Source organism: Eleutherodactylus coqui, chromosome 4 (genome assembly GCF_035609145.1).
Source record: "Eleutherodactylus coqui strain aEleCoq1 chromosome 4, aEleCoq1.hap1, whole genome shotgun sequence".
Lineage (NCBI taxonomy): Eukaryota > Metazoa > Chordata > Amphibia > Anura > Eleutherodactylidae > Eleutherodactylus > Eleutherodactylus coqui.
Window position 1 is genome coordinate 244,719,598 of NC_089840.1, and position 20,412 is coordinate 244,740,009.

Below are 20,412 nucleotides of genomic sequence, written 5' to 3' on the forward strand. Positions count from 1 at the left end.
GGATTATGAGTAAATATAAACATTTGAAGACAGGATTTAGTTTGGATGCAATGGATTTGCATAATTTTTTTTTTTACTACAAGGTTTCATAGGGGTCAATTGCCAACTCTGTGCGGTGGGCACACTTATTTAACGCTCGCTGCTCCAAAATGAGAATTGAGAAGGATTTCTGTCCTCCTGAAGGCAACAGGTTTATGGGGACTGTCAAGAAAACACAACCATGGTGCTCTGTACCACTTTACCATTGCCAAGATCTATTAGCGCAGGACATCTGCAAGGAGAAGCTAGTGGTGGGGAGCCACAAATGGCCATACAAGTTACCTGGTATGTAGGAAAGTAAGGGAAACCTAACTTTTCATGAAGAGCAAGGCTTTATTGTAACACATGGAATTCATATATACATACATTTACAAAAGGTACAATATTGCCCAATGATAAATGCAAGAGGGCATTTAATACAATTTCTGTATCTACATACATCATGGGCAGATGCCCACTTTTGAGTGCTCAGAAGTTTACAGGCATGATATAAATAGCTACAGTACTGTACAAATTAAATATAAAATAAGTGAATTTATAAAAGCAGCTATATACAATTAAGATGCTTTATATAATAGTCTTTGCATGAATGTGCTGGCTCTTAAACTGTGCTTTTATATGGTTTGAATTGTGTGGGAAGATTGTCCACGGGATAGACAATGGGACCAGTCTTCATGGTCGGTGGCCCATTGAGGAGCTCCCAGTCACAATTTCGGCACAGCTCAATGAGGAAAATCTTCAGGAGGATCTTGGCAAACTCTTTGCCCACACAGCTCCTCACGCCTCCTCCGAATGGAATGAAACTGAATCTGGAAGAATCTTCAGGGAACGGAGTTAAGAAACGGTCAGGGTTGAATTCATCTTTGTTGGGGAAAATCTCTGCAACATCATGAGTGTCGGCAATGCTGTAGATGACATTCCAGCCCTTTGGAATCTGATAGCCCTTAAAAACAAAAAAAAAAGATGCATAAATACTAAGGCAAGGTCATACAGGTAATAACACTATGTAGGTGTGACATGCAGCACCGGCCAGTCTTACAGGATGCTATAAAACAGTAAAATGTCTCCAATTAGGGTCACCATGAGCCAATTGACAAGCATGAAATTGCCTGCAAGTTGTCAGATGTTCAGTTCACCGCTGTAAAGGACCTCGTGAACTTACCAGGGTTAGATCAAAGAGTTCTGCACCCTCTACATTCAGAAGAACATACAATAAAATAAAGCTAACAGCCACCTCCTACAATAGCTGTAGTAAATACTAGACCTCAAATAAATTCACATTCCCTTTGTAGGTCTGTCAAAAGAAACAAGTATGCGGGCAGGAGACACATGCCCTCTCAATTCATGGAAAGGTTATATTCAGTATTTCTTGCTTCCTAGCCAAGTTACGGATTTCGAGCCGGCTGTCCAACAGGCATTACCCTTTAAAGAGCTCATTGCTCCATAGCACTTAATATGTAGTTAAGAACTTGGACAGCATTAATCGAGAAGGTTTATGCTTTACTACAGCATACAAGAAGTCAAAAAACTTTATGTAGTGACCACAACAGATTGTGCCTCTCAATTTACATCTGAAGGTTAAAAAAACAAGTTGAGTTTACACAAATATCGGTATAGGCTTACATTTAAGACAAAAGTCTTCAGAGCAACTCGAAATCCTCCAGGAACTGGTGGGCTGAGGCGGAGGGTCTCCTTTAAGACACAGCCAGTGTATACAAGCTGCTGCAAGACATCCAGGGTCAGAGCCTTCTTTTCATCAGGACTAGTGGATAATAGACCCTAAAACAAAAAAAAAAGGACAAAACAGTTAGCGGCAACTACATCAAGTCATGTCTATCTTTATTGGGAAACCAGATTCCATTAAGCTCGCCAATGTGATATCTATAGTTTGTAGTGGAATCCACTGGATATTACCACCAACGATCTATATAGCAAAGGAAAGCAAATCTTACCATAGAATCAAGCTCTTGACGGACTTTCTGCACAACTTCTTTGTGAAGGCCAAGAAAGGTTATGAGAGACGTGGCAGCACTAGCTGTGGTCCCGTGGCCACCTAACAGCAGTTCAGTTGCAGATTCTTTCAGCGCCTAGAAAAACAATGGCAACATTTTAGAAGGATGAACTTTCACATCATAGCAAGAGTGTGATGCAGCTGTGGAATATATTATATCTTAGTAGCACAAAAGGTTTAGATGCTACTCACCTGCAAGTTGACAGGTTCTCCAGTCTTCTGACTATGGTCAATCAGCAATTGTAAGGCATCTTTACAAGAGCCCTGTGGTTCCTTCTTCAACTTTTCTTTGATGTTCTCATCAATTTTAGCATGAATTACATTTCTCGCCCGCAGACCCTATAACAATGCAAAGAAAGCTGCATTAAAATCTAAACACCAACAAGAACACAATGTATAGAAGACAATGAAATCTATAGATTCCAAATGATAGATGCATTTAACACTCACCTTGTAGAGGCCACAAAATGGGACATCAATGGGCAACGAGAAGAGATTCCGTATCATTTCCTCAAAGGCTTCCACCAGTGGTTGTTCATGTGCAGGATCCATTTGTTCAGGCTCGAAGCCCAGAAGTAGTCTCATGGCTATACGGAACATGAGGCGCTTGACAGCTGGATACACCAGGACACAAGAATCATTCTGCATCCACAGATGAATGGCATTGCGCATCTCCTCCTCCATGACTGGCACATAGTTCTCCAGAGCTTCCTTGGAGAAGGCTTGCATGATGACCTAAGGCAAAAAGAGGAGAGACTTCTGTAATTACTAAGCTTCCAACTTTTCTTCCAAGAGTTTCATATGACAAACATTTACAATAGGTTAATGAGGTTTCATTAATAAGAGGTTAAAAGGTTGCTGCATATCTTAAGTAATCCTTGTTGGTAAATGAGTTACCCTCCCTGGAAGCTGCACACTGGGGAAGGGATTAAGTGCCCCCCTCCCTGTCCCGAGCCTAATGCAGTAAATGGATTAATCAGAACCACCCAGAGAGCAGCACTAAGACTTCATTACTAGCTCCATTCCATCCTATACAGATCTGTAAATCGCAATTAACATTTTGACCCAGCAGCAACAGGTTATTTGCAGATCGCAAAGTGGACAATGGATGGCGCTGCTTCCTCACATATTAAATGCCATGCACAACAAATAAACCACGTGAATGCAAGCGATACAAGCAAATACATGATATAATAGCCAATCTAGTATCAGAATGGCACCCATATGCATCTTTAGGCTCAGAAAACGCATCCGCCGACAGATAAATCACAATGCACTCACCTTCTTCATGTGCTTGTGCTGACTGTCATGCAGGTTGGAGAGGCATTCAGACCCCAGGATGGTACGGACAGATGCCGGCCAATGCACAGACACAAGTTTATGCTCCCCAAGAAGGATCTGTCGCACGTTTTCGGCACCCATGATGCGCACCGTCGGGGTTCCAAACAGATGCGTCTTGTAGATGTGTCCGTACTTTCTGCGTTTGAGTTGGAGGAATTTCCGTCTCTGCAAAAACAGTTGTGCAAAGGGTTAATCACAAGGCAAAGTGTCTCTATGTGCACCTTGGTCTATTAACCTGAGCTGCCTGCTAGAAGGCAGGTGCACGGTCACCGAAGCTGCATGCACGGAGTGAAAGGTATATAGCAGTATATCCTCTATAGAATGCACTTACCTGTAGCACCATCTGCAAGGTCTCTCCAAAGAAGGGCAACCCCATAGTGCCAGGGGGCAGTGGGTTCTGGCATCCAGTGTCTCTACAGCTGTAACAGTACAGTTCCCACAACTTGACAGCAGTGAGGAGCAGCAGGACTGGCAGCACCAAGGTGCACAGGGCACTAATGACCAAGGTGTACAGCTCCATGTCAGTAGCTAGTGACAGTGGTCAGTGCTGCGCTCCCCTATATACTGCTCTCAGCCCCCAGTGTCTCCCTTATATAGCAGCTCCAGGTCTGCCCCCTTTTTTTTTTTTCTTACCTTGCTCAGATAAATTAGTTCACACAAAGTTCATCTTTAATTGCAGATTGTAGCATCAGTGCAGGAACTCCTCCCCCAGGGACAAGGCTGCCTAAAAATCTTTAACCATTTGGATTCTTTTCCCACCTCCAGAGTTTAACACAATCAGCAGCTTTTGCTTTGAAAAGGTGTTAATTTCCCCAGCACAATGTCCCAGTCCCTTGCAGCTATGCAAGTCAATGGTCCATTTAATAGAAGGGTGTGGGCTATTTACTTTTTCTAATGCATCATGCACTGAGGCTTAATCCCAATAGAAAGAGCTGGGCAGCCAGGGTGAAGGCACAGAGTACTGTTCCCTATGTCCACATAGGATTGCTGAGGTTACATTATAGCAATGCACTCCACAGGACCCTCAATGAGTGAACAGATCGTGCTTAAGGCCAATAAGTGATCACCGATTTGCAGTAGGAACCTTTTCAAGCATGTGTAATATTTTTGCAAGATGCACCTGAAGACACAAAAATTTTGCACCAAAATCCGCATATATGCATGCAAGTTATGAAGCAGAAATACCCAGCAGCAGGTGCGCCTTGCAGAAATATTCCGCAAATGCGAAAGGTCCCATATTATTCCAAGTACACCTGGCTACACCTAAGGCCTCGCTCACATGAGGGTGGTTTTAGCACATGAGTGGTGTGCAAAGAAAGTGCTTCTATTAGGACCAAAACCAAATGTTTTGCAAAAGTTTGGAAAAGCAGCCAATCCGCTTTCCTATAGAAGCGTTCACATGAAGGAATTTTAGACGCGCAAAATACTCGCACCTTCCAAAGAGAGCACATGCAACAGCAGACACGTTGCTAAACTCCCTCCCACCTCCCTTCTCTGGCAGCTGTCATAGGCTCCCATAGGAGGCTATGGCAGCGTCCATATTCAGGTCGGGAAAGATAGTTCCTGAATAGAGATGAGCGAGTATACTCGCTAAAGGCAATTGCTCGAGCGAGCATTGCCTTTAGTGAGTATCTCCCCGCTCGAGACTGAAGGTTCGGGTGCCGGCGCGGGGGAGCGGTGAGTAGCGGCTGTCAGCAGGAGGGAGCCGGGGGGGGAGAGAGGGAGAGAGAGATCTCCCCTCCGTTCCGCCCTGCTCTCCCCCGCAGCTCCCTGCCCGCTGCCGGCACCCGAACCTTCCGTCTCGAGCGGGGAAATACTCGCTAAAGGCAATACTCGCTCGAGCAATTGCCTTTAACGAGTATACTCGCTCATCTCTATTCCTGAACTATCTTTCCTAGCTGGTGTGAAAGCGTGCGGCATAAATGCACTCCTATGCACTATCTTGGCCGCCCGGGTGCTTTTGCGCACCGTAAAATCGCCCATTTGATCTGATGCATTGGAATCCAATGCATCAGTTGGTAAGCGTATTTCAGCCGGCCGTGAAAACGCAGGCGAATATACAATAGTGTGAATAAAGCCCAAGGGTGCTTTTACACTGAACGAACATCATTCGCCCGAGCAAACAATGTCACAGTCTGCTTTTAGTTTAGACACAAAGATAATTTGTTTTTGTTTTTTTACAGGATTGTTCAGTTTGGCAATAAATGAAAACGACTGAGTGATCAGTGCTTAAACCGAAGGATTAGCGATTGAGTCAACCATGATTTTTATGCCTGCATGAAATGAACAATACGCGAACAAATCATCGTTCAACCATTGGCTGTGTTTTCACTGAACGATTAACTATAGTAGTTCTTTATAAAAGGGCCTTTAGTCCAAATCTTGATCCCATACTAGTGATGAATGTTTTCAAAAGTTCGGTTTGGCCGCTTCTCCAAACTTTTGCAAAACATTTGGCTTGGTCCAAATAAGGTAAAACTGAACCGGAAGTTCACCAAAACTAAAACTGGCGTATAACACTGTCTAAGAGCCATAAAAGCCCTGTATAATACTCTGAGAGTGTTATATGGGACTTTTATGGCCCTAAGACAGTGTTATAAACCAGTGTTCAGGACTAATGTTGAGTGAATAGACCTAGTAGGACCTTGTTTTAGGTAGAACTTTGCTAAAAGGTCAGTTTGCGTTCATGTCAAACCAAACTTTTAGTAAAGTTCGACCAGAGACAGGGTTCTTCTGGTTCGGCTGGCTCAACACTATTCTTTACCTTACACGTCCCACTAGGATCCCAAATTGCTTCTTATAGATTTGCTAAAAAACATTGCGTGATCTGCTCACAGTTCCACCCCACCCCTGCTGGAGGCCTATACAGTAGGAACGACATGGTGCCATATTGTATCTCTATATGGCAAAGCATTAGTGTATATCCACGCACGGCAGCTTAATTGCAGATATTTCGGTGACTTAAAATCAGTTCTGTCCATCTAGTAGTGTTTTGGTGGCAAGTTTACGGTTTTCTGCAATCGCCATTGAGATGAATGGGTCAGTAGCAGAGATTTCCGCAACAAATCTGTTGTATATACAGTAGCCTTACAGAGGTATTCTGCCCTAGAGGCATTGCGTCTATAAGAGGGAACCTTTTTCTGCTGGATTTAAATGAAACTTTATGCTCCTGTATAAAATTGGAGGGACAGTGAAGCCTCTCCAAATAATCACCTCTTTGAGAAGACCACCATTCAGACCACCAGATTCTCAATTCAACAATAAACTATGTTTTGCAGCCCATTGTACATGTGCCTCTGGTAATGGCCACTGGCATCCTTTGTCCCTTCTGCATAGCTGACACCACTCTGTTCTCTTGGCTGTTAATTCTATCCAGAGGTAGTGCACACTGGGACTAACTCTTTTTCCCATCCTCAGCCAATGCTGATGTTTCTTCGGTTATATAAGGCACCTCCACCCACCACTGAAGGGTGCCTAAGTAATAGATTCCATGAAGGTGTCCTTGTTTCCTGTTTGTCTGTCAGTTGTGACCCTGGCCTGTGTACCCAGTTTTCCCATATTCTGCCTGTCCTGACCTTGACCTGTTTTTTAACTATGATTTGCCTGATTGTCACCTTACCTGACCTTCTACTTGTCTCACTGTATTGTAAAAGCTGTGCCTGTCCTGACCTTGGCCTGTTATGACCCTGTTTGTTCCTCCAGTAACTCGCTTTGGTGCCGCTCACCTGTTTGTGCCATTTGTCACTACACCGAGATTACTCTTGGGAAAGCAACCTCAAAAAGGGGTTAAAGGGTGAAAACTCTGAGACCCCTAAGTGCAGCCCTCAGGAGTAGCCCAAAGTCAAATTGGTCAGTGACAACTTAAATACACATACTGCATAACACCATGTACCCCAGCATGATCACATAAGATTCCTTTTCAATGCAATTTTTGGTGATTGTCCCAAAGAGGTTTGGATTGCTATGAGTAATGTATTCTGGCTCTGTACCAGCAGAAACCCCTTTTTCCTATGATTGCAGAGAGTAATAGTCCACAGACAGCTCATTCGCCCAACAATCTGGCTGTGTAAATGGACTAATGATCAGTTGCCCAATGAGCAAATACTCAATTGTTGGCTTATCGGCTCGTTTATGCAAGCATAAAAATGCTGGCTGGTATATCTCCCTACATGAATATGGAGATGTGCAGCCAGCCTATGGGGATGACCAATCGTAGCAGTGATCGTTTGTTCCCATATAAGCTGATTCTAAGCCCCTGTTAAAACAAAATGAAACGAGTGCTGTTCGACATGCATGTAGATCGGCACTCGTTACGCCGGGCCAAGAATTCGACCCATGTAAAAAAAACTATAAATGGCAACGAAATTGCAGGTATATAGTATATTGCACTATTACTATTATTATAAACCTCCCCTTCATCCAGGGGTATACCTATGGGCCTGGGAGCAACCGCATCCCCTATAAGGCCAATCTTCTCCATTTTGTAAGCCTAGTAGTATGAATAAAGCATTATAGTTAGGGACCCTGTTACAGATTGTGCATTGGGGCCCAGAACCTTCAAGTAATGATATTGCCTTCATCTCAAACTATTAGAACACCTTGTTTACTCCCGCCTTACAAGCTATTTCTAAGAAAAATCTCTTCTTGACCCCCTACAGTCCGGCTTCCGCCCTTTGCACTCGACAGAAACTACGCTGACTAAAGTGTCAAACGACCTCCTGATGGCCAAGTCAAGATGTGACTACTCCCTACTGATGCTCCTCAACCTCTCCGCAGCGTTTGACACTGTTGATCACAAACGTTTTCTCAATATGCTTTGTTCCATCAGCCTAATGGATACTGCTCTTTCCTGGTTCTTCTCCTACCTATCTGACCGCTCATTCAGCATATCTTTTGCTGACTCTACCTCTCTCCTCTTCCCCTTGCTGTTGGGGTCCCCCAGGGCTTGGTCCTCGGCCCCCTCCTCTTCTCCATCTACATAGCCCCTATTGGACAAACCATCAGGAGATTCGGCTTTCAGTGCCATCTCTACGCTGACGACACCCAATTATATACCTCTTCCCGTGACATCACAGCACCGTTCCTTCAGAATGCCACCAACTTTCTGTCCGCTGTCTCTAATACTATGTTCTCTCTCTACCTAAAACTGAACCTCTCAAAAACTGACCTTCTCCTGTTTCCCCCCTCTACTAACCGACCTCATACTGACATCTCCATCTCAGTCTGTGGCACCACCATAACTCCAAGACAGCACGCCGCTGCCTTTGGGTTATATTCGACTCTGATCTCTCCTTTACTTACTACATCTAATCTCTGGCCCAAACATGTCAGCTGTACCTCAAAAACATCACAAGAATCCGCCCCTTTTTCACCGTGGACATGCTAAAAACGCTCATTATTGCCCTCACCCACTCTCGATTATTGCAACTCGCTGCTGATCGGCCTCCCCTGCATGAGACTCTCCTCTATCCAATCCATCCTGAATGCAACAGCCAGGCTCATCTTCCTGTCCAGCTGCTACTTGGACACCTCTGCCCTATGCCAGCCACTGCACTGCCTGCCCGTCAAATATAGAATTCAATTCAAACTCAACACCTTCATCCACAAAGCTCTCCACAGCACCGTGCCGCCATACATTGATTTCATCTCAATCTACCACCCAGCCAACACCCTCCGTTCCGCTAACGAAATCAGATTAAGCACCCTTTTAACCCAAACCTCCCATTCCTGCCTCCAAGACTTCTCCAGAGCAGCACCAGTTCTCTGTAATGTGCTACCCAAAACTATCTGAGGAATCCCTGACTGACACAACTTCAGGCGTACTCAGGGGGCATACGATATCTCCTAAACCAAACTCCTCTGTACTCTGCCTGATAACATGCTCCCTGTCCTACCGACTACAATCCCTGCTAGCCACAATCAACCGGCATCTGCAGTCATACCGATTCAGCCACTATATGGCTCAGTTTTGACCACTGTCTATGTGTATAGCATCTCACACTCTCCACCTCACCATACCGTGCACATCTACAGCCCCTTTACCTTCTGTATCACTATTATTTGTAGTATGTAAGCTCGTTGGAGCAGGACCCTCACCCTTACTGTCTCCATCAATTGATTACTGCATGTAACCGTGGTTTTGTTTCTGTTCCCCGTCTTGTAAGCATTGTGGAATATGTTGGTTCTATATAAATAAAGATTTTATTATTATTAGAACAATTTTTTGATACTTTTGAACTCTAACCGTAACTTATTTACTATTGTATATAATATAAAACACCTGCAACATTTCTTGAGACGGCTACTGACTACTTATGATACTGTAAAATACTGTCTTGCAAAGAAGGTCTAGTTTGGAACTGTACAACGAACAAACAATAGCTATGTATAAAGCTGGTCATAGCGGATCAAAATGTATAAAAAAAATCATTATGTCTAAACCGACCTGAGCTTGACCCTACATCCGGTGCCCTGGATGAACCTTTTGAACAACCAATATTTAGTTTAGTGAGAGGAAGCAGAGGTTGCACCCCGGTACCTGAAGGGTCAAGAAAGTCCCTCTGGCACATAAGAGGAAAGCAGTACTATAAATAACATGTGATGGTCGGTAGTACTGGTGCAGACTTAGCATCGGGGCTGACTCCATTCAAATGAATTCCAGGAGTCAGAACAATTCCCGGACCCAATCTAAAAATGTTATCGTGCTTAAACAGGATGGCACACAAAAACAATTTACCACCTATCCACAGGACAGGTGATAAGTATTTGATTTGTGGGGGTCCAACTGTTGGAACCCTCCCCCATTATAAAGGTCCCTTTAGACGAGCCGATTTCTCTTTTGAATGAGTAAACGATGGATGTCAAAGTTCGCTTGTGCAGCCTATTTATACAGGCAGATGTATCAAAAGTGAAATTGTTAAGTCATTCACATTCGCTGTATAAGTGAATGAGAAAGACTGAATGATCGGTATTTCAACTAAACAATAATTGAATGAGCCAATGATGATTTCTGTGCCTACATAAATTGAATGACAAACGAAAAGTGACTGATTTATCGTTTGTCGTTCGGTCCTTGGCTGCGTTTAGACTTAACGATATTATTCACTTTCGCTCGTTTGAATGATTTTTTGAATGAGAACACTGGTTAACAAATTTTTGGGAATGTTTTGTTTCCTCCACAATATTTGGTTAACCAATTAGATTTTAACACGCTGAGCACAACTATTTATTTGTCATCTCTATATCACGTACCATTTGCAAGAAAAAGGCACTACATCCTAAGCAATGCTATATATCTATAGCGGCATACACTATGACAGTAATGGAAACAAAACTAGAAATGTGTTGCCTCAGATTTTCGTTTGTAATCACTGCCCGATGCTTCACGGGCGAGAATCCAACAATAGTCACCAAACAACATAGATGGTTTCCACTTGCCCTGATACCGTTTCTCCATCTTGGCAATGTCCTGATGAAACCTTTCACCATGTTCATCGCTCACAACGCCCAGGTTGTCTGGAAAGAAGTCCAAGTGGGAATGAAGAAAATGTATCTTCAGTGACATGTTGCACTTCATTGATTTATATGCCTGAAGCAGACTTTCAACCTGTTGTATGTAGTCCGGTGCTCTATAGTTGCCTAGAAGAAAGTTACAAACAACATTCTTGAAGGCTGTCCACGCAACATGTTCTGCCCGCTGTAGAAGACCATCAAAGTGGCTATCCTTCATCACATCTCGGATTTGTGGCCACCTTCTTTTATCTTCGCATCACTAATGTGGGGAAACATCTGCCACAAATACATAAAGGCTTCACTTTGCTTGTTCATTGCCTTAACAAAGTTTTTCACTGGCCCGTGTTGGATGTGTAAAGGTGTAAGAAATATCTTCTTTGGATCAACCAATGGGTCATATGCGACATTCTTCTGCCTTGGAACCAATTTCGTAAGGAGAGGCCAGTCTTTTTTGATATAATGCAAATCTCTTGCTTAACTGTTCCACTCGCAAAGGAAACATCAATACTTTGTGTAACCAAGCTGAAGACCCAGTAGAATTGCAACTACTTTAAGATCACCACACAAATTCCAATTGTGCTTCAAGTATTCAAGGCGGTTCAACAGAAGTTGCATGTTCTCATATGATCCTTTCATATGACCGGCATGTCCGACAGGTATAAAAGGGTAGATATTGCTGTTGTGCAGCAAAACAGCCTTCAAACTTAAGACTGATAAGTCAATAAACAATCGCCATTCTGTTGGGTCTTGCTTGCATCCGAGAGCACCAAACGATCCGTTGATGTCACAGCAAAAGGTCAAACTGTCAGCTTGGCTAAGATATTTTATCAAATCTTCATCACGAGGGCGAAATATTGAGATTTTCGTACCGGATGACAAAATATTCCATCCTTGCAGCCTAGATCTGAGCAGCTCTGCCTGACTTTTCGATGAACCCAAATCTCTGACCAAATCGTTCAGCTCTGTCGGGGATATTAAATGAGGATTGTTGGATGCTGATCGCTGGATGTCTGCGCTATTTATTTCAATTTGTAAATAGAAATCAACCACAATGGAATCAAATGGAAGCATTGCTGCTTTTTTAAAAACCTATTCAAATCAATGGGGAAAAAACAAGAAACGTTTAATTCAGTTTGAATTCCGTTTCTCTGCTCCAACAAAGGAAAAGAGGAATGGAAATTAATAAAGGTAAAGAGAAAGATGGGTGGTTTTCACGCGCAAGTTCTGTCCAATTGACAGAATTCGCATGTGAAAAGTATCAATTCCTTTCAGTGGATTAATACGGGCAAGCAATTTTTCTCTCGGACTGAGAGCTTATATGGACAAGCGTGGGGGCAACTAGATTCGATGGCACGGAGCGTAGTTGTACCTAAACAAGGGGAATCCCTTCCCCTTCGCCGGCTTTTCAAACTCCATGCCGAAGCGCAGGAATTTGAAAGTAACCAAGAGAAGATAGGTGCCACCTTATCTTTCCCAAACGTATTAATTGTTACATGCGGGAAAGATAGGGCAGGTACAATTACACCCAAGAAAAGATGCTACTGAAACCACTGAAATCCTATTGAAATCAGTGGTTTTGTTTCATCCTGTTATGCGGCCAAGATTTTCACAGCCGCACAACAGGACTAAAACACACCCATGTGTTGAAGCCCTAAGGCTGGTTTCGCCTTATCTCACACGAGTTTGGACGCACAAAACTCGCACGAATGTGAATTCCATTCTTTTGAATTGAGTCATATACATGAGCTATGTATAAATCGCTGCATGTCTTATCTTTTGCGTTCCTCGGAAAGCATCTCCTATTGTTTTCAATGGGACAGTAAAACACATCGCACACTATCGCCTGAAAGCCACGCCGGTGGATTGCTACTTCATAAAACTTTGCCAAAAAAACGCCTCATGTGGTCTGGACTTGACTTCGGACGTCTCCGTGGACCCTTGGCCAGAGCAGGAAACTGTTGGAGGTGCTGTGACCTAAACTCTTTCAGAAAAGGGACTGTTTTAGTCGACTAGAGCTTGAGACTGTTTTACAGAGAGTCCTTCTGTTCTGGCTCATAGAGGGGATCCAGAGCAGAAGCTAATAATATATTAAAAAGTGCCACTGCCTTCCACGCTCCCTGCCTGGCACCAAGGTCACCCACATAAAAACGCATGTTGGTTAGCGTAATTATGTGTTGAGCTCCTCAGCCCAATGAAGTGTAGGTAGCCTTAGGACGCTTTGAGACATGCGCATTTTACCTCTGCATTTGCTCTGTACTTTGCGGACCATAATATGGCGCTAATACAGGGTGGAGCGCGGTAATTTGCTAATTTGGGAGTGAAATAAAAAAATAATGAACTTGTAAAAACTTTATTTTATATTTTATTTACATTGAACAGTAGTGGAATTTACAAATTATTTGGTTTTAAATATTGTATCTGGCAAATGTTGACCTTCGCTATCCACACACTGCTGCATACGTTTTCTGAAGTTCTCATGCACTCTTTCAAGCATGTCGACTGGTATTCTGGCAATCTCAGCGTCAATGTTGTTCTTTAGGTCTTCCAGGGTGTTGCTTTTTTGAGTTGCAGGTTGTGGCAGCGCTGTTGGTCGAAGAGAGGGGAGAGTGGGCGTTGCTTATAGTGGCTGACGGGAAGTTTGTCTGCAGCTGCTTTTCAGTTGCCATCATGCAGTGGACACGTGAGGAGCGTTCATTTTTCAAATAAACGTATGCAGCAGTGTGTGGATAGCGAAGGTCAACATTTGCCAGATACAATATTTAAAACCAAATAATTTGTAAATTCCACTACTGTTCAATGTAAATAAAATATAAAATAAAGTTTTTACAAGTTCATTATTTTTTTATTTCACTCCCAAATTAGCAAATTACCGCGCTCCACCCTGTATAAATCTATGGACCTATTCACATGGCTGTATTTTTCCCGCCTGTTTTTTCCGCATTGTTATTATTTCCTATTGAGTAAATACAGATCAGTAAAAAACTGATCAAATACTGATGACCTACAGTTGTAATGTCATCTTTAATACGTCCGTAACATGGTTTGATATTAAGAACGTGTGACAATATGTTTGTCTGAAGCCAGCTTTATTCACGCAAGCGTTTTTACATTGCTAATTGAGCCACGATAAAAAATTGTGACCATGTGAAGCATTGGATTCCAATGCATTCATTCACATGACCAATATTAGCCACGTAAAAACTCCAGCTGGCAAAGATAGTCAAATATGCCGGCCGATGTTTTGACATGGCCATAAAAAATAGGCCTTACCCTATCTTTCGTCCGCAGTCAGCTGGCAGCTCCCATAGGCTTATATGGGAGCTGCTGGCAAAGGAAGGGAGTTTAGCAGCGGCTAGCACTGTTAAACTATGGCAGCTGGCTCTATTGAGCCAGCAGAAGTCTTTTAGAAGATTTCTCCCAGCTGAAGGAATTCCGGGCTGCGGTGTATATATATATACGCCACACCCGGCTGTTTAAATAGGCGAGATTTAGCCTCGACTTTTTATGGCTAATGTCATTTTCGGCCGCGATGCAAGCAGATGAAAATCGCAACACTCCTGTGAAAGGTGCTTTTTGACGGAATGATTATCATTCAATAAATAATTTAAACTAGCAAAAGTGAATGATCATCATTCGGTCTTAACACGAGTCAACGACTGAACGACGAACATCATTCATTTTATACAGGCATAAAAACCCAAGTTGGCTCATTCACTTATTGTTTGGTTTAATATAGCGCTCGTTCGGTCCTTTCCATTCGCTTATACAGGGAATATGAAAGACTGAACGATTTTTGTTTGAACGAACCAACGATGAATCTGCCTGTCTAAACAGGCTGCCCGAGAGCGAACGAGCTAGCGATGACGTCACTAAATGCTCTAACAATATATTGGCTCGTCTAAATGGACCCTAAGTCCTACAGAAAAGCCTATGGGAAGAACTGGAGAAAACTGCCATACCTAGAGCATGCTACACTCAAACTCCAAAAAACGTCCTAAACCAAAATTCTGTGTATGTGGACTTGTCAATAATTTTCCATAGACTTTAAAGTAACATTTGATTGTAGTATTTTTGATCGAAAAACGCCATGTATGCGAATCCAGCCTAATACAGACACTATTGCTATCATTGCACACATCTTTTCACGTATGCTCCTTTTACCGCTTGGATCGATGGAGAGCAAATCTTCCCACCAGATTTAGGCTAAGGCTTGACCCCACGTCCAATATCTTGGCTGAACTTTTCATGGTGCCACCAATATGAGGCATCGCTGCTGTCAGGGTATTTAGTATCCTCTTCATTTGATGAATATTATTTCACGAATAGACCATAACAATAACTATAAAGTTCTATGGAGATATTGATTGACAGTCCTAGGACTGGGGCCGGATTTGGGCTGATTGCAGGAGCTTATGGAGCATAATGAGGTGCTTAGATGTGGAACATCAAACACTGTGTACAGCCAGAGACATTCCTCCTATGTTATACCATTAGCCTGGCCTGCAGTTCACCCCTGTTCTCAGATTGTATTTACGTTCAGGGTCCTGAGAGGAATAAGCAAGGAAGAGGAGCAAGTTCTTAAACTTATGATGCAGGGCTAATCGCTGGTTCAAACTCAGGTCAGCAGGGAAAGCAAGGTTATATTAATAGGTAAACACCCAGCTATTGCCTCCCACAAATAGATCACATCCTCACTGTAATGCTATGTCCTATGGGAACGTCAGATGAACACAAGAGCAGAGAGGAAAGTGCATCGCCCCTGGAAATCACCCTGCAATGTATTATATCATCATCACCCATAATGCCGAACATATATCACGAGGAGCCCAACAAAGTTCACTACAATGTCAATCAAAGTCATTACCAGGTCTGTTATACCGCTGTATGTACTGGGTGCAGTATGTAACAGGTAGGTTGCTTGTGTAGAACTAGAAGGTTCAGCAATAAGATACTATGTATCAACTCTAGACTCCTGTGATCTAGAATGTAACACCTTACCCGTGCAGAAGTAAGATTTGCTGGAATGTATTGTCTGACGACTGAAATGTAGAAGGCTACATATTTAGTACAAGTAGGCAATGTGCGGCTTTTGTGAGAGAGAGAGGGAAAATGGTTTTTTATTTGCAACATTATATATATATATATATATATATATATATATATATATATATATATATATATATATCCATCTAGAAGCATGTTGGACCCCCGTCGGCCTTTACAACTGGAGTCATTCATCTTTGCATCCATCTACAGGTATTAGAGGACACAGGATTTGCCAATGTGCCTAGAAAGCATTCCTCGCAAGAAGGGTTCATCGATTCATGCCGCTTTTGCCAAGTCTTACTCTCCCATCTGCAAAGTGCAACAGAAATATGAATTCATCTAACCAGGCGATATTTGTCGATGGCTCAGTGATACAGTTTTTGTGCTTTTCCCCACTGGATTCTAGCCATTCTTTTTCTTTCAGACACAATGGCTCTGGTAGTGATCATCTGTTACGATAGTCCATCTGTGCTAAAGAATTAGAAATTGTGTGTTCAGACATTTTAGTTGAGCACCAGCTTTGTATTCGATTACAATTTGCTTTACTGTGTACCACCTGTTCATCAGACTGATACTTGACATCCTCTCTGACCCCTTTCATTGATGAGTTGTTTACAGCCACAGGATTTCCTTTCGCTGGATGTTTTTTCTGGATCTGCAAGGTTTGTAGTGTATGAAATTTTGGACCCAGTTAGTCTAGCATCAATACTCAAATCTTTTTGGAAGTCGCTGGATTTTCCCATCTAATGTGGATTCACACTGAAACTGATCCACAGAAAACTTGCTCACTAGATTTTAGACTGCGCTCCGGGGTAGGAGCTCTAGTCTCTATACAGGGAAGCTCCCATCGTGAAAGGGACATTTTGTCTGATAAAGTGGCCATTCAGTGTATATATATATATATATATATATATATACTGGCGAGAAAATCTAATCTCATTGCAGCATAGGAATGGAATATATGGTGGTATTAGCACTGATACAACCAAATTCCTGTGCTGTGAAGGAATTTCATCTTCTACCGTCTTACATGCCTATTACTATTATTCCTTGGATTGCAGCTGAATTTATACCAAGGCCTTTTCTTTTACCTGAATAGGATCCATGGTCGTCGTTACATCTGGGCTACTCACTATGGGCCCCTGGGGTGCACTCTCTAATAATTCCATCAGACTGGGTTCTTTCGCACTCCATACATCCCTAATGTCAGGAGTGATGTAATGTTTATTGATGGGAATTTGATTACCCTAAAATGACCCCTTTTATAGGACTTGGCTTAGGAATCCCGCTCCATGCTGCTCTCCCTGCAGGGTGCAAGAATAAGCCATATGTATCTCAGTGGCAGCAATCTGGAATTCAGACTTTCAGCTGTGTTGCAATGAATAAAGTCATTTACTACCAACCTGTGTGCATACCTGGGCATACTAGACTGGGTATTGTTGTGGAAATGTGCCCTGCACACCTGACTCCAGGTACCTACTGTTGTCATTTCTATACATGGAGCTGAAATCATCAGGAACAATATATCCAAGCCGACTCGGAATGTGCAATTAAAATTCGTCCTTGGGATAATGGCACTGGACAGGGTGCCCTGTGTTACCCACAGAGGCCATGTTTTGGAAAAACAAACTTCTTTGCTCTTTCCATACAAGTCAGGTTGCTGTTACTATTCTTCCATTCAATTGTTTCACAAAGCAATCTGCTTGGACGGTGGCTTCCTGGGAAGAGGCTGAATAAAGGTAGTCAACTTCGGGTGTATTTCCATTGGAAAACAAATGTGTTTATTAACAAGCAATCTTGTAAATGGAGCTCTGAAAAACAAGAAGAAGATAATCACATTTAAAGATATTTAAAAGGTGGCTCAGTGGTTAGTATGCCAGTCGCTTGTCGGAAACTTTTTTTATATCTTTCTCTTCAATCTGTGGTTTCACAAAATATTTTGGTACAAGTCCTCAGACATCCCTAAATAGTTTTTATAGTCAGCTGGGTTGTTTTCACAGAGTTCTCGAATAAGACCCATGTGGGACGAGAACTCCCTGTAAAGAAGCCACTGCCTGGACCAAAATCAGCACTGGGATTTGGAATCACAGCTGTTCTCCATTTCCATTTCAGCCACGAGCTCCATCATCATTGCCACATGGTGACCCTGCATAAAACAGCTGATATGTGAAAGTCCACATTGTAAACACAGTGAAATACAGAGATACACATACATGCTGTTTGCTTACCTTGGACTGATGGTAAACCAAATGTTCTACCCCGCAGCAGCATCAAGCAAGTAGCAGTGAGTGCACACTCAAGGATCCCATACAGCTACTGATGTATTTATTGAAACTGTTTAGTGGATGGGCAGTGAAATGGGTAACTGTACGATTAGGTATCATAGTGTCACGTCAAAACAGGACACACTGCTTCCGTGACCTGAAATACTACACAAATGCACACATGGATCACCAAGGATAGTGAACTGCAAACTGGACTCAGGGGCAGACATACACAATGACTGACAAATGCCCAAAACACTACCTGCATGCATTAACAGATTAAATAGATATGATGCGAGGTATTGGTTCATATTTTGGCCAAGACACTTAAGCCTACAAGCCTGCGATAAGGGTCTTCACTATATAGTGGGTCCCTACTCTCACAAGGCAACTTACCCAATGAATTCTGCCTGCAAGCAGGGTGATTGTCCTAATAAGGACAGCACCACACTGGAACTCAAGGACCTTACTCGCCCTAGATGGTAAACAATCCAAGTAGACAGGACACATTTCACACCATGCAGAACAGGACTGTTCATCCCTTATGTCCAGCCACCTGGACAGACGGACAGAACACATCACTGTTCACACCATACAGAACACCATGCATGGACTTAAACACTAGAGTATTGGGAAACCAGCATCTTCTAGCCAGAGGAGCTGGTATATATGTGCAGCATACTGATGGTGATTGGCTGGCTGGAGAACTCCACACCCAGCCAGCTTAATTATCCCACAACTGTGGCAGTGTGCTCCTGGAACCTCGTAGAACTACAGGTCCCAGCAGCACAACCTGATATATAGCCTTATCAATCAGGTATGTCTAATAATTATGGTTCAGACGTATTTGTTTTGGTCGTACAATCAATCGATAAGAACAGTTTTGACATATGTATATCCTACACATGGTGACAGCAGAAAAAATAAAATATCGGGAAGTCTAATAATTATTATTATGATGCATCGAAGAAGAGGACAATGAGAAACACTCAAGTGATGTCTCCAAGCTCTTCTGTTTTATTGTTGCAATGCAAGCGGTTATATAGTTTAACAACCCTCTCACACCTCCACCACCCTTCCAAGAGGTCAAACAAGTCAACAATTCAAATTATGTGATACTTCTATATTAGTAAAAGATTACAAATGTTATTATGACAAAGCTGCATATTCAGCATCTGGGACCCTGTTAGTATGGGCTCCTGTCCACGGGTGTAGCGATATTCCACGACGGATCTCTGCCGCGGGAGCTGCCGCCGGGGAGCCGGGGAGAGCTGACAGTTCTCCGTGCTGAGCCTATCTGACAGATAGGCTCACCACGAAGAATCCTGGCTAATCGCGGCATGCTGCGATTTAAAACCCATGAGTGGAGAATTGCTATAATACTCTGCTCGTCGACAGCAGGGCTGCGCTTTCCATAGTAGTCTATGGAAAGCGTTCACTGCGTTTCCCGCGGCGGGAAACACAGTGAAGAATCACCCGTGGACAGGCAGCCTTAAACTACAATATATGTCTTTTGTATACGTACGTCTTGCTGTACATACAACACAAATATTATGCACATGACCCTATTGCATTAATTTATAATTTAATACTTTCACACTCCCAACAATTCCATTAACGACTGCTATTGAACAACAATCGCTATGTGTGAAAGCTTTGCACCAGCTGTATACAACGACTATCCAGAGTGACTACTCAAATGATAATTCCCCACTGTGTAAAGGCATCTTTATAGTGTTGGGGTCCTGGGTTCAAGAACAACAACTGCATGAAGTTTGCATGTTCTCCCTGTGTTTGTGTGGGTTTCCATCCACATTCCAAAAACATACTAAAAGGTGAATATTATTTCTAAGCGCCCAAGGGGACAAGGCCTGATGTGAGTGATGACAATCTGTGTACAGTGTTGCAAATACGTACAGTATGTGCTATGTACATGGGTAAAATATATACTAAAAATATATCCTGTAAAGATGAATCACTGAGATTTAAAGAAGTTATCTAATTTCTAAAAAATTAAATAAGAACAGTAGTAAATACTATAAAAAAATAAAAGCATTACTCAAATCTTTAGTACCCTGCTGATGCAGTACAGACCCTCCAGTGGTCACTGTGGTTTTAGTTTACAAGTGTTCAGCATAACCGCTACAGTCAATCGGTGGAATGGAATCATGTTGGGATTCCGAACCATAAGGAGGGATC

The 20,412-nt window shown here is 42.7% G+C and overlaps 1 protein-coding gene across 1 annotated transcript; it reads right to left on the bottom strand.

Annotated features, from left to right (window-relative positions):
- Positions 1–352: 352 nt before the first annotated feature.
- Positions 353–3,941, bottom strand: CYP26A1 (cytochrome P450 family 26 subfamily A member 1). Its single transcript, XM_066600987.1, has 7 exons — positions 3,723–3,941; positions 3,332–3,556; positions 2,501–2,785; positions 2,243–2,389; positions 1,992–2,126; positions 1,663–1,818; positions 353–982 (listed from the first exon to the last, which is right to left on the bottom strand). Exons 1-7 carry the CDS (start codon positions 3,909–3,911, stop codon positions 641–643), a joined length of 1,479 nt encoding a protein of 492 aa, XP_066457084.1. The 5' UTR covers positions 3,912–3,941; the 3' UTR covers positions 353–640.
- Positions 3,942–20,412: the final 16,471 nt, after the last annotated feature.